The sequence below is a fragment of the Lissotriton helveticus genome, chromosome 2_2 (assembly GCF_964261635.1).
Source record: "Lissotriton helveticus chromosome 2_2, aLisHel1.1, whole genome shotgun sequence".
Classification (NCBI taxonomy): domain Eukaryota; kingdom Metazoa; phylum Chordata; class Amphibia; order Caudata; family Salamandridae; genus Lissotriton; species Lissotriton helveticus.
The window spans coordinates 249,508,929-249,522,130 of record NC_136060.1 but is presented as its reverse complement, the minus strand read 5'-3'; the positions used below and the strand labels follow the sequence as shown (position 1 = coordinate 249,522,130).

At 41.9% G+C, this 13,202-nt stretch overlaps 1 protein-coding gene across 1 annotated transcript in view; it reads left to right on the top strand.

Annotated features, from left to right (window-relative positions):
- RBPJ (recombination signal binding protein for immunoglobulin kappa J region) overlaps nucleotides 1-12,940 on the top strand; it is a 308,921-nt gene extending 295,981 nt beyond the window's left edge. Inside the window, exon 11 of the mRNA XM_078678369.1 lies at nucleotides 10,498-12,940. Within this exon, the coding sequence (XP_078534495.1) occupies nucleotides 10,498-10,810 (313 nt within the window). The 3' untranslated portion in view covers nucleotides 10,811-12,940. The remainder of the gene's footprint in view (nucleotides 1-10,497) is intronic.
- Nucleotides 12,941-13,202: the final 262 nt, after the last annotated feature.

Sequence of the window (13,202 nt, the reverse complement as noted above, 5' to 3'; positions counted from 1 at the left end):
CCTCATGTACACTGTACATAGACTGTCTATATTCCATGCACTAACAGTGCACGAAGCAAGCAATAATAAAAGCGAAACGTTCCATAAACACAGGAAAAACACTGTTTCTGTTGTTTTTAATGGCACGAAAATGGGTAACCACTGATAACCTTTGCTTTATTAAGGTATGTGAAATCACATGAAAAAACTGGGATAAAAACACCAGAATTTACCAAAAATAGAAACTGAAAACAGGAAAGCATATTTATAATTTGTCAAACTTCTGAGGCTGTGGAGATGGCTCAATCTCCAAGCGATTTCTCTGATGACCAATCGCTTAGTGGGCTTGATAAGTGCAAATGGTTGGGATGAGATCTTCCGATAGGCATCAGGTTTTAACCAGTTAATAAACTGTGACCAGAAGTATCCCATGGATGTTACAAGGCAGTATCTGTAAAGGGAGAGATCCACAACATCTGTAGATGACCTGGTTGGACACAAGTTTTGTCGCTTATTGCCTCAATTAAGTCTTGTAATGGTTCCTTCAGTTTAACAGCATATCTTTGGGCCAAGTCCCATAAACGGAAAACACACCAGCTGAACAATAAAATTGCACTGTTAGTCTTCACTGTAACTGCAGAAGCTCTGAAAATGTATCACATTTCTGTGTCAATACAGTGATGTACTTTAGTGGGGCTCAAGATTATGTTCAGCTAGTTTAACTGTCCTTTACAACTTAGGAGTGGTATTGTTTTCATAAGGTAACATCAACATCAACACTGGCACTGTACAATTGAACAATTAACAAGTTTATTACATTCAGTAATGCTCTTTTTTGTCAGATACTCTAAATACACATTCCTCAAAGTCTGAATTGCTCCAGATACGAAACCTTTCCAGCAACGGCTTCCGGTAGGTGGTGCTATCAGACTCTGCAGCACCTTTCGCACCACCTATAGAAGTGAAGGAGTGGAGCCGTATGCAGGTGCCACCATGCATGCCATAGTGTCAACATAGTAATCCCTGGCGAAGGTATGGCTAGACATCTGTGTGGAAGTCTGGTAGGTGTCCATCAATTGAATAACTCTCTTCAACGCTGTGGTTGTGGCTCTGGGGCTGATGGAATGAGCCAGAAAGCTCTCAGGTGGTTCGTCTTGGCCAGGGCACAATACATATTTATGTATAAGGCAGTCCATCGAAACAGGGTTTATTTCTAATCCAACCAACCTTTCTGAGGTCCACTCAAAAAGGTAGACTGAAGGACAGATGCTCAGTAGATCAGAGTACCAAGCTAACCTGACACAATTGGAGATTATTAAGTTGATTTGTTCTCTGTCCTGCCCAGCCCTTTTCAGATCTCGGCCAAAGTGGCAGTGGCGGAGAGGCATACAGGAGACTGCAGTCCCACTATAGGTGAAATATCTCTCACATGGAGCCTTAAGGCGACAACTTTAGCACTCCGTATTCGCAGCACTGCGCTCTCTGCAGTGGCTAATGGTTCCAGCCAAGACTTGTCCGAGTGGGCAAAGACGCCATAAACCAGGTGCAGGTTCAGATGCTGTTTCAGGTCCAATAGATGAGATCTGCTGAGTTCGGCTGCTTTGACAAGCCCAGCAAATGATTGGCATCGGAGAGAACCCTTGATGAGTGAGCCATTCCCACTGGCGATATTGATGCATATAATGAAAGCAGAAATGGACATGTTTTAGAATGAGGTGCTTGGGAGCAGTAAATAATTTACACATCTGTGTCACAAGGCCATCAGTGTATTAATAAAAGTTTCTTCCAGCATTCATCACAGCAACAGCAACCCCATCAGATATCCCCTTACCACCAAAGTTACCTTTAATCAGAGAGGGGTACGAAAAGGGCTCTATCTCAATGGGGAAGTCCCAATGCAATATCAAATCATTGACTTTCTCTTTTCTCCATTTCCATTTTGATAGTGAAGAGCATCATCTCTTACTTGGAAAGGTGCAAAAGGATTACCAGAGATAAATAGATATCTGGTTATGAAGGATGTTTACATTGCTTCTAAGTATCAAACCAAAAACGCCCAATCAGTAACACGTTGAGTAGTCATGTGTTTTTCAGATTAAAAGCAGGCTATGTAAAGAGTACCAAGAATGCACTTGAACAAGGGCATATGTTTGTGGTATTTCTACTGAGAAAAAAAAGACAAAAAAAGTTTTGGTCCATACTGGATCTTACAATAGATAAATAGTGCTATGTGAAATGTTTCACAACTACTGTAAAGGAAGTAGATGTCCATCGCTGGCTGACAAGGAGCATATTTGTATGTCCTAGTGAGCCAGGGACAACCAAATTCCTAACATTCATGAAATAGAATGAATGCTTGCAGTTAAAAGTTCTTCCATTCGGATTCAGGTCTGCAACAAGAATTGTCTTCAGATTTACGACAGATTTTCATAATCCTTACATTGATGCACAATATTTCCAGGAAGGATTAACTGCTTGTCTACCAGATGCTACTGATTTATACAGCTGCAGAGAATTCACTACAGTTGCGACTACTCCAGTGAACCAGCTGTGGGAGGGGGGGAAGGAGAGGATAAAAAAAAAATGTACTTACCGGCTGGCCAGCTGGCTACCGCCTCTCTCCTGTCCTCTTCCTGGCTTCTGTTGGAAAAGGAAGCAGAAAGTACTCAGGCTCCCCATAGCCAATCACAATGCTGCATTGTGATTGGTTTGAGCGCCGTGGTCGGCACTCAGATGGGGAATGGTAGCCTGGCATTGTTCTCCCCCCAGGCTGTATTGTAGCCTGGGTGGAGAACATGCAAAGTGTGCATGCATGTTTGGACGGCCCCAGAGGGACGGCCAAACATACATACGCACTTAGGAGGGTGCCACCACTCCTCCACCCCAGCTGCCCAGCCCTGCCCCTCAAAACTGCCTCCGCACAGAAAAATAAAATATTAATAACATTGCGTTATTTTATTTTTCCTTTTTTGCCGTGCTGAAAAGCAGTGGGGCAACGCTCCTCCTTCGCGAAGGCGCTGCCCGTGATTCACTAGCTAGGAGGACTCGGATACAAAATATAGAAAATGTTTCCTTATGGATGGAGACTGTCATCAGTTCAAGTGCAAAGTTCAGACTTCCAGGCAAGTAGAACAGTTTTGACGATGACCCTTCTCTGGGGTCTTCATAGGGTCAGTGACATTGTGTGTCTTCATGCTTCCCAGTGCCAGAGTACACATGAGATCCCTGCAGGAGGGCTTTGAGAATCAAGAGAGGAGCATTTCTGTAATGAGAAAGACAAACTGGCATTGTCTCTGGCACCATTATGTCTTTCACATGGCATCATCTTTCGTGCAGAAGCTTAGGTCACCGACAGTAATAAGACACACCTCAAATCGCTGCTAAATGGGGATTATTGTAGGACGTTGACTATTTATGTAGTGCACGTATGGGGAACACTATGCAAATAGTTCAGATGACCCTTACTGGTTTACATGGGCTTGCTTTAAAAATCCAAAATGCTCTTGGTGTGATAGTATGGCCAAGCAGTTTAGGCTTATCAAAGGGGAATGTTAGGCATTTGTTGCGCACACACAGTCAATAAATAAGGCACACACTCAATAAGGAAAACCTGGACCAATTTAGAAAAATAACATAGATTTTTATACGAATGTAGACACCAAGATCTTCCAGATCAGGTATATACTTTTCGAGTTAGCAATTTTCAGAAACCCCAAAAATGCAGCGTTCAGATTTGAGGCATGAGCCTTGAGCTCGGTTGTTATCCTATAATGTAAAAAGGATACTTTCAATTGAGTTACAGGTTTGTTCTTCTGTTTACCTGCCCTGGTGTGTCCTGGTGCAGAGGTGCTGGTTGCATGGGTAGCATCGAACGCTACCGCTGAAGTCAGTGGGGAAAACTGTAACAAGAAAAAGGCTGCAGGTGGAACTCTGGTGCAGAGGTGTTTTGTCCAGCAGGTCGCTAGCGTTGGAAGTTCTCATTTTGTAGGTCTCAACCTGGAGCTGGGAACAAAAACGGATAACAGGGCCACATTTGACGATGGCCTCTCTGATGCTGATGATGGTGAAACCCTTCTTTCGTGGAGCATATTAGGCAGTCCTTCTTAGTGTTCTGGTGAGCCTGGTAGTGCAACACACTTACTTGCAGAGCTAATTTCCCACCTGTCCTGGTGTCAAATGGGTCTCAGGGCAGAGGGTGAAATCTCCCAGGTATGGGAGAAGCTAAGGTTGCGTGTCAAAGGTGGCAAGGGCTTTGAAGCCACCTGCCTTGATATGCTAAATCACTAGCCATCCTTCTGGAGGAGGTGTGAACACCTACCTCCGGAGCAGGCATTGTTTCTTGCCTCAGAGAGTGCAAGCTCTCAGCTGCAGGGGGTCAGAAACTTGTCTGTGGTAGCAGGCTAGTGGATTTCCTATCGGCCAGCACACTAGATAGTGGTAGGTTTTTCAGGGGGCACCTCTACGGTGACCTCTGGGTGCATGTTATAATGGAACTTGTACTGGTAACAGTGTGTATTTATTAAGACAAGGAGTTTGATACCAAACACCATAGGTTTCAGTAAAGCCATCATGTAGTGGGGAACTTCTAATGACCAATGCCCAATACAGATACTTAAGATGGCTTCCCTGTTCCCCTGCACCATCTAGTAATAGAACTAGACAGCACAGGGGGGCTATCTGCTCATGCAGATATGTCCTCATATGAGATATAATGCACCCTGCCTTAGGGCTACAAGGCCTGCTGTAGAGGTGACTTGCATGTATTACATGCAGTGACTTTGGTATGGCACACAGTGAGTGTGCCATGTTGTGTTTTTATTCATGGTTTGCACCATGACCTGCAGTCTGCAATTGCATACTGAAAGCAATTTGTAGGTGGGTCCCTTAGGGTGGCATAATACATGCTGCAGTCCTGAGGGACTCTCTTTAGTACCCAGGCCCTAGGTGCCAGTGGTACCATTTACTAGGGGCTTAGAGGGGTGCGAAAGGGTGTGCCAGTTGTATCGCAATTAGACCATTTTACCTTGTTTTAGATAAACAGCACGGGCACTGGGGCGTGGTTAGCAGGGACCCAGTGCACATCAATCAAAAAAACATGTTGCAAAAAGTGGGGTGACCATGACAAAAAGGGACACTTTACTACAATTATCATATTGTAGTACATGCACTCATGAAGTTCTTTGATGGAGCCTATTGATCCACACTGGGCAACAACATTATATGTGTTTTAACAATTCAGGATAAATGACAATCCTCTCGGTGGAACCCTATGCGATTTAGCATGGACTTACAGAATGACTTAGCCTGTTCTAGTAACAGAAGGGTCTTAGAAGATAAGCCTTGTGTCCTCAATGACAGTGTCCCTAGTCTAATCTTTTACCTTTGGTGTCAACCAAAAATAGAGGTGCTTGCAAGAATAAAAAACGCAAAATGCCAGTGTAACACATAACAAAAAAACAGCTTAATGGGAAAATTCCCATTTGGCACATCAGTCAGGGATATTTTGCTATTAGTCAGGGATAGTTTGCTGCAACTTTACTCCAAACCATCTCATACCAAGTGATCTTCAGCTGAGGAAACTTAGGCTTGGATGAAACTGATACCACACGTGGACTTCCTTGTAGTCATTCACAGATCTGCTTCACTTGTCCAGAGAGCCACACAGGATATTGCTGTGGTAACCATTAATCGTAAAAGTACTTGTAATTGTATCCTGGTTTTCCCACATGCATTTCACTCACTGAACATGCAGGTTTCAGAGTAATTTGCTACATTATGCAGGAATGTTGAAAATGCCACAAATGTTAGTGTCTGAGTGTATTCTTTTAATAATGAGTTGTATATATTTCCCTTACTAAAAGAATGTCCACTCCTTGTGAGTCATCCATTTGTTGTCTTAACTCAATGTTTTAATACCACACTTCCTTCCATAAGTTAACCCTGAGTGTTCAGCGTCACTACCCATTGAAATCAAAGGTTAGAGTGGAGGTACTTATAAACACATTGACCTGATACTACAGCGAACTCAGTGAAATTCTAAGAACAGTGGCAATATCCTATCACAAGGAGTGCCCAATTGTCACACATGCCACAGAGAATTGGACTGACTTATTTATAAGGAAATGGAGACTGTCCACCAAGTTATGTTATGTTATGTTATGTTAAAACAACTTATAAAGCGCACAAATACCAATAGGTGTTTCTGCACTGGCTGCTTCAGAAGGCAGGGCCATGGCATAGATGTAAAAGCATACTTATTGAAAATCCACGTTTTTAATTGTTTCCTAAATGACAATAAAGTCTTTTTAGAGCTTCAATTGGAGGAGATCATAATTAAAAGCTCCACTGATCCAGCGAGGCGCCTATCTCTCACTTATCATTTTGCTTCACCTTGGTGCTATCACAGCATGCATGCAAATTACTTCCCAAACTTGGGTGGTGGTGAGGAAGTTAATTACTCAGCTTTTCTGCAAATTAGAGACTTTGGTGATGCCAAATATTCAGTGTTTTAACTCAGACGCAAGATCTTGTGATTTCCTCATCTATCTGGGCAAGTGTGTAGAACACATGACTAAATTATACATTTTCGATATTTGGGATACTTTCTCAGTGCCCTGTCCTGTCCGCAAATCCACTACACCAGAGCTGCTGAGTATCTAGGGTAATTGTCCAGGACTTGCAATTACTTCCATAGTAAAAGACAGAAGAGCCTAGGATTCCTGAGTTTAACTGTGCGCTGTTGTTTTTCCTCCTTACAGTCACATTGTCTGTGGGTCTCTATGTTTTTCAAAGTGCTACTGTTTCTTAAGCAAGTGCTAAATTATATCTGGCTTTCTAGCTCACCCCAAAGAGATGCTACAACTTTGTTTTTGTTTAAATACCTTTTACTCTCTCGGATCACATACCTCCCCACTTATAAATAAAATCTCAGTAAGTTGTCCAGTACATAACCTTAACTGTACATGAAGTTCACTCAGTGTAACCATTTGTAATAGATTATCACAGTAACTTCACTCCGGAGAATTCCTCAACTCTGGTTGCTGGAGATTGAAGTATATAAAAGAGATAAGGGTTTCATTCCATACTGCCCTCTAAATTTAGCTGCTAGTCTTTATAATACTCATGGATTCGACAATACTGTGTTATGCTGTATGTGAGTTGCTATTCCTCTACCTCTGAGTGGGATAAGCCTTGTCGGCCTACCATTGCTACCTTTTGCAAATCAAGTGTGCAAAGGAAGTCACTTTATTAATTAATTGTAATTAAATAGAATCTTAGGCCTCACAGTCTTCTTATGGCTTTACTCTTATCTGTAAACGTTAGGAGTGCTTAGAAATGGGCTATGTTAAGGTACCAAGGTACCAAACTCTAAAAACAATCCTCTACAGGTTCTGCACCCCCTCCCCCCCTTTCAATGAGGTGCGCAATTATTTGAGGTGGGCAGGCACAGATACCCAACCTCCACCTCTAGGCATGAGACAGTGGGAAAGTTAGTAGCCATGGAACTATTATACTTGACGTTTAATCCCGGTTTACAACTTTGACAAAATGTGCTGGTTGTGAACTCTGTATTTAAAGTATGGGCAGGTTCCCCAGCTCAGTGCCATTTTGCTGGTGAGAGTAGTCACTGAGGTTCTCCATCGGAACCATTTATACCTCAGTTGTTGGGTAATGAGCAAGATAGAAACAATAGAACAAGAATGTCTGACAATACTTAGTCTTTTTTTTTTTTTTTACAGAAATGGGGAAAAGTAAATAAAAAAATGGTGGTAGTAAGCATGTAATAAGAAAGCAGGACTTTAATCAAACCCAATGTCATAGCCCATGGTATAGTGAGTAAGTTATGACTCGTGAAACAAGGAGTCCTGCACTGTCGTGTTGGTACTCCTGCTTCACTAAATTGTTTGATAATAGTCAAAATAATCTCCTTCCTATGCCTTTGTTCCACTAATTGCCATTATGTAATAGAGGTGAGCCAGCCACAGAGGGCTTGAGCAAAGAGCACACCAGATGCCTGACTCTGGCTCAGGTCGAGGTTATCTTGGATCCTCGAACACAAGAAGAGCTGAACCTCTGTGTGCCACCCATGCTCTAACATCATACACCAAGAATTAAAGACAAAGTATTAACTTTTGATGTAAAATTGGAGAGAAAGAGATATCCGTCAAATGGATGAATAGCACAATATTAAACCACAAACACTGAGATCAATCACAGCTTCCCCACTTGACCACAATGTGTGCTCAAAGGCAATTGTTTTATTAGTCTGGGATGCCTTTTTCTTCCTTATCAAGTATGAGAGCACCTTGAAATACACATATTCAGCATGTGTGTGGTACAGACCCTTCTCTTGATTTTGATTTAATAAACTATAATGTTGTCCCTTGTATAATAAATAGCTATGGAGGCACCCCAAGGGGTGCACATGATAGCTGACTTGCCTCTTGGTTCACTAATGGTATTGTTGTCGGGGCAGGTGGAGGCGTGAATGTTTCTAAGTTCATGTTTGAAAATGATCACTTTTAATAAATAGCTGTTAATGCAGTGTTATAAGGTGATAAACTAAAGTGAACCGTTCTGCGTGTTAAGGAAATATGCTTTTTGGAATTTTGAAGAGAATTTGTCATACTTTTACATTTTTATTGCACAGGGTCTTTCAAAATGAAAACGTTCCGAAACATAAGTTGCTGTTTTCCTTGCACATTAAAGCTGCTTTCTAAATGTTATTTCTTCATCAAGTAAACAGAGTCATAGGGCTGCTGTTCACCATGGGGCCACATGTAAAGGTCAGGAGGGCTGCAAGAAGCCCCAGACGGTACTTTGGATAACTCTTCGGAGGCCACCGAAGTCATCTGCGGCGTCCCACAAGGCTCCTCGCTCAGCCCAACACTCTTCAACGTCTACATGAGCCCCCTCGCAGCCATCGCACGCCAGCACAACCTCAACATCATCTCCTACGCCGACGACACCCAGCTGATCCTCTCCCTCACCAACGACCCCGTCACCGCCAGAGCCAACCTTCACGAAGGGATGACAGACGTTGCCAAGTGGATGATGAACAGTCGCCTGAAACTGAACTCGGACAAGACGGAAGTCCTCATCCTTGGATCTTCACCCTCCGCCTGGGACGACTCCTGGTGGCCCCACGCCCTGGGCAGCGCACCCAAACCCACAGACCACGCACGCAACCTGGGCTTCATCCTGGACTCCTCCCTCTCCATGACCAGACAAGTCAACGCCGTCTCCTCGTCATGCTTCAACATCCTGCGCATGCTACGTAAGATCTTCCGATGGATCCCCACCGAGACCAGGAAGACGGTCACCCAGGCCCTCGTCACCAGCCGTCTGGACTACGGCAACTCCCTCTACGCCGGAACCACCGCCAAACTCCAGAAGAGACTCCAGCGGATCCAGAACACCTCAGCACGACTCATCCTGGACATCCCCCGACGCAGCCACATCTCCGGACACCTGAGAGACCTGCACTGGCTCCCGGTCAACAAGAGAATCACCTTCCGGCTCCTCACCCACGCACACAAAGCCCTACACAACCAAGGCCCAGGATACCTCAACAGCCGCCTCAACTTCTACGTTCCCAAACGCCAGCTTCGATCGACCAACCACGCCCTCGCCGCCGTCCCCCGCATCCGAAGAGCCACCACAGGAGGAAGGTCCTTCTCCCACCTGGCCGCCAAGACTTGGAACTCCCTTCCGACCCACCTCCGCCTGACCCAGGACCACCTCGCCTTCAGGAAGCAGCTCAAGACCTGGCTGTTCGAGCAGTAGCGGACCCCCTCCCCCCAGCGCCTTGAGACCCTCTGGGTGAGTAGCGCGCTTTATAAATGCTTTGATTGATTGATTGATTGCTCTTATCTACACTCTTAAATCACCAATGGTAGATATCAGTACCCACCTCATACACTGTGGAATAATCACCAACTACCAGGGGCCCAGCAATTAACTCTGGAAACAAAAAGCGTACAAAACGGTAGCCCTTTTATCCAGTTTTGATAAATCTCTGCGCAGGTTTGGACACCTTTCTTGCATTTTATGACGAATGATCATCCTGTTTGCTTCCGATAATGAAATCTTGATTTTATGTAGCAGTAGGAGTCTTGTTAGATAAATGTTAATGTAACTGAGAGGAAATACCAAAGATCTGAATTGGAAATGCATTTTGAAAAAGGTAACCTTTGGTTCCTGAACCACAAGCAGTCTTTTTAAACCTGTTCCCTATATTTAGAAATTCAGAAGCCTTCCACCTGTCCCCTACGATCTGTAGCTAGTAGAATGTGTGAGTGTCAGCTCTACTTGCAATATTTTTAAGTGCTCTTATATTGAATTTTACATATTCCAGGCCACTCTATTTCCACCTTCAATTAAACCATTCTTTGTGATTTTAAGGGACCATGTGTTGACTAACTGTTCTTAAACACTTGTCTTTGAGAAATATCCATGATAAAGATTGTGAATTGTAAATTTCAGCTAACATGGACTTTGCTGTCAATTTATTTTCAGATGTGCTGAAAGCATGCTGTGTGTTGTTCCAGACATTTCTGCATTCCGAGAAGGTTGGAGATGGGTCCGTCAGCCAGTACAAGTTCCAGTAACATTAGTCCGTAACGATGGCATAATCTATTCAACAACCCTTACCTTTACATATACTCCTGAACCTGGGCCACGACCACATTGCAGTGCTGCTGGAGCAATCCTTCGTGCCAACTCCAGTGTACTGGCTTCCAACGAATCAAACACGAACAGCGAAGGAACTTACACAAATGTCAGTACAAATTCAAGTAGCATCACATCCACAGCAACTGTGGTGTCGTAACTATGGGCTTGTGGTTGAACTTAAGTGACTCAAGTGCTACAAACCAGAAAAACGAACACTGGTGGTTTCATGGGAAAATTATTTTCCATTCTAGTTGATGTTGCCTGAAACTTTTTACCTGCAAGAGCTGAGTAAAAGAAAAAAGAAGCCACGATAAAAAAAAACAAATACAGCAGAACCATATGAACTTCATTGAACCATCTATTTTTTTATCTTTTCCCAAAAAATGGAGTGAAAAATAGATATGTGGCTGGAATAAACGTCAAGCAAACTAGAAAGCATGACCATAACATAGTTTTTACGGACCAATGAACTTGTATAAGCTTTAGTAAAAGGTACATTTTCACCATGCCTTTTTTTGTATCACAACATATAGTACACTTTTGTTACCAAATAGTTTATATTTTTTTTCTCTGAGCAGTTGCTCTGAAGTATATTCAGGTTCCAAGCCTGACCATGCTTATATAATCTTATTACCATACTCTTCCAGTTTTAAAAAATATATATATATATTTTTTTGGTCGATGGCTGGAACTGTTCCTTTTTTTTTTTTAAAGAAAAAATGAAGTCTTTTGACTTTTTTATGAGCTGAAATATTTTTTGATTTCAGCAAATAGAACCTTGTAAAGGCCAGCAGTTGTTTTTTAAGATTATATGAAGTCTGTGCAAAAGCTTTAAAAAGATGCCTCTACCTTGCCTGCAATACATGCAATGTATGTCCGTTTTAGTGCTTGGGTTCCAGTCGGCGGTGGAAGTTAATTCTTTGTTCAAATCATATTTATAATGGTAACTCATGAGGTTCTAACATACCTAAATTTAGAAACATGGCATTTAAACAATCATGTTCATAATTGCTGCTCATATTGCAGCAAATGTGGGTGTCTGTTTTTTGTCAACAAAACCTTCACTTCGTTTTCAGGTTCACTTTAGATTTTTTTTAATCTTGTACATACTGTGTAATATTTGTAACTTAAGTGTTAGTCTTTATTTTATTTTGAAGGTGGAATGTTTAATCTCTCCTGGGTAAATGATTCTCTCTTGCCTTGTTGGCATACGACTGAAGCATCATAACAAAAATATACCTAGAAATGGGGTCCTATTTAGTGTGCAAATGTGAAATTGTATTTATCGTTACAGAAGCACACCATATTTTCTTTTACAGCTATTAGCTGATGATGCCAAAATAAGTGGTCTGCTTGTTAAAAGAAAAGAAAAATTGGGTGCTCTGAACAAAATGTGGAAGGCATCCCTAAACTCTGGTGATATTCCCATATGAAATTCAAGAAGTTGTGAACTTTGAGGTTAACGTATTATTATGTAAGTGCTATTGAAAATATGACTCGCCTCCCACATTCATCTAGGTAAAGCAAGTGTTGTTCTGTTGACTAGAATGTGAAAGTTTGGCATGTCCAAAGGATCTTAAAATAGCTGTTTAATGTGCAGAAACTAGGCTTTCTCAATAATTTAGCGCTTTCCAAGCTGATTATGTTCTGCACTTTGACTAAACTCTCTCTACACCCTACAGTTGAGGTCTGTTTTTTCAAAGCTACAGGTTTAAATATAGACATTTCACTTTATGTAAACAACCTTCCATGAAACGATGTGGACTGCTTCTTTCCTATATCCTATTAATCAGCTGCTGGAAATCTGAGCCCAAGTCATCAGCATTCTGTATGGCAGTCAACTTGAACCAATTAATTGCTTTTTCACTTTTTTGAGCTGCATCACTTATTTATTTATTCCTTAAATGTATCTGACCTTCCCTGGATTATTGCCTTTTAGTCTGCACTTCTCTCCATGAACCTTTTATGTTTTCATACTCAAAATACTAACTTATTTTACAGGCCAGCTGCTGTAGAAAGTATAGTTCCAGGGAAATTCAGATTTAGAATAGCCTATTGCCTTCGATACTAAAATGTCAGTGCCATGGTTTCTACAAAATATCCCAATACACTACCATTGGCCTTCGTTCTCATGCTATGATTCTGTACAATATTTCATTCCCTACACACCTTTAACATGATGGCTAGTTAGCCCCTGGTTAAACTGCCTTACTTCATCTGTCTCACTTGAAGACAAAGTTTACTGTGGCCTTATTTTCTGCTTCTATTGTTATAAATCATTTGCTGACATGAATTTGTCAACCTGTTTTCTTACATGTGTGCAACTCAATTTTCTGTTGGTTGAATGCATAACATCAGTCATTTTACACTGGCTTGTTAGAATTATTCAAGTACTGTTTAAATTGCAGCAGGCCACAAATGTTGTTACCAGTTTTCCAGTTTTTGATAAACGTAAATGGTACCAAAAGTCTCTAAACAGTTGACAAAACTGTGGGAGAGTGTTCAAACTGTGATATATATATATATATATATATATATATATATATATA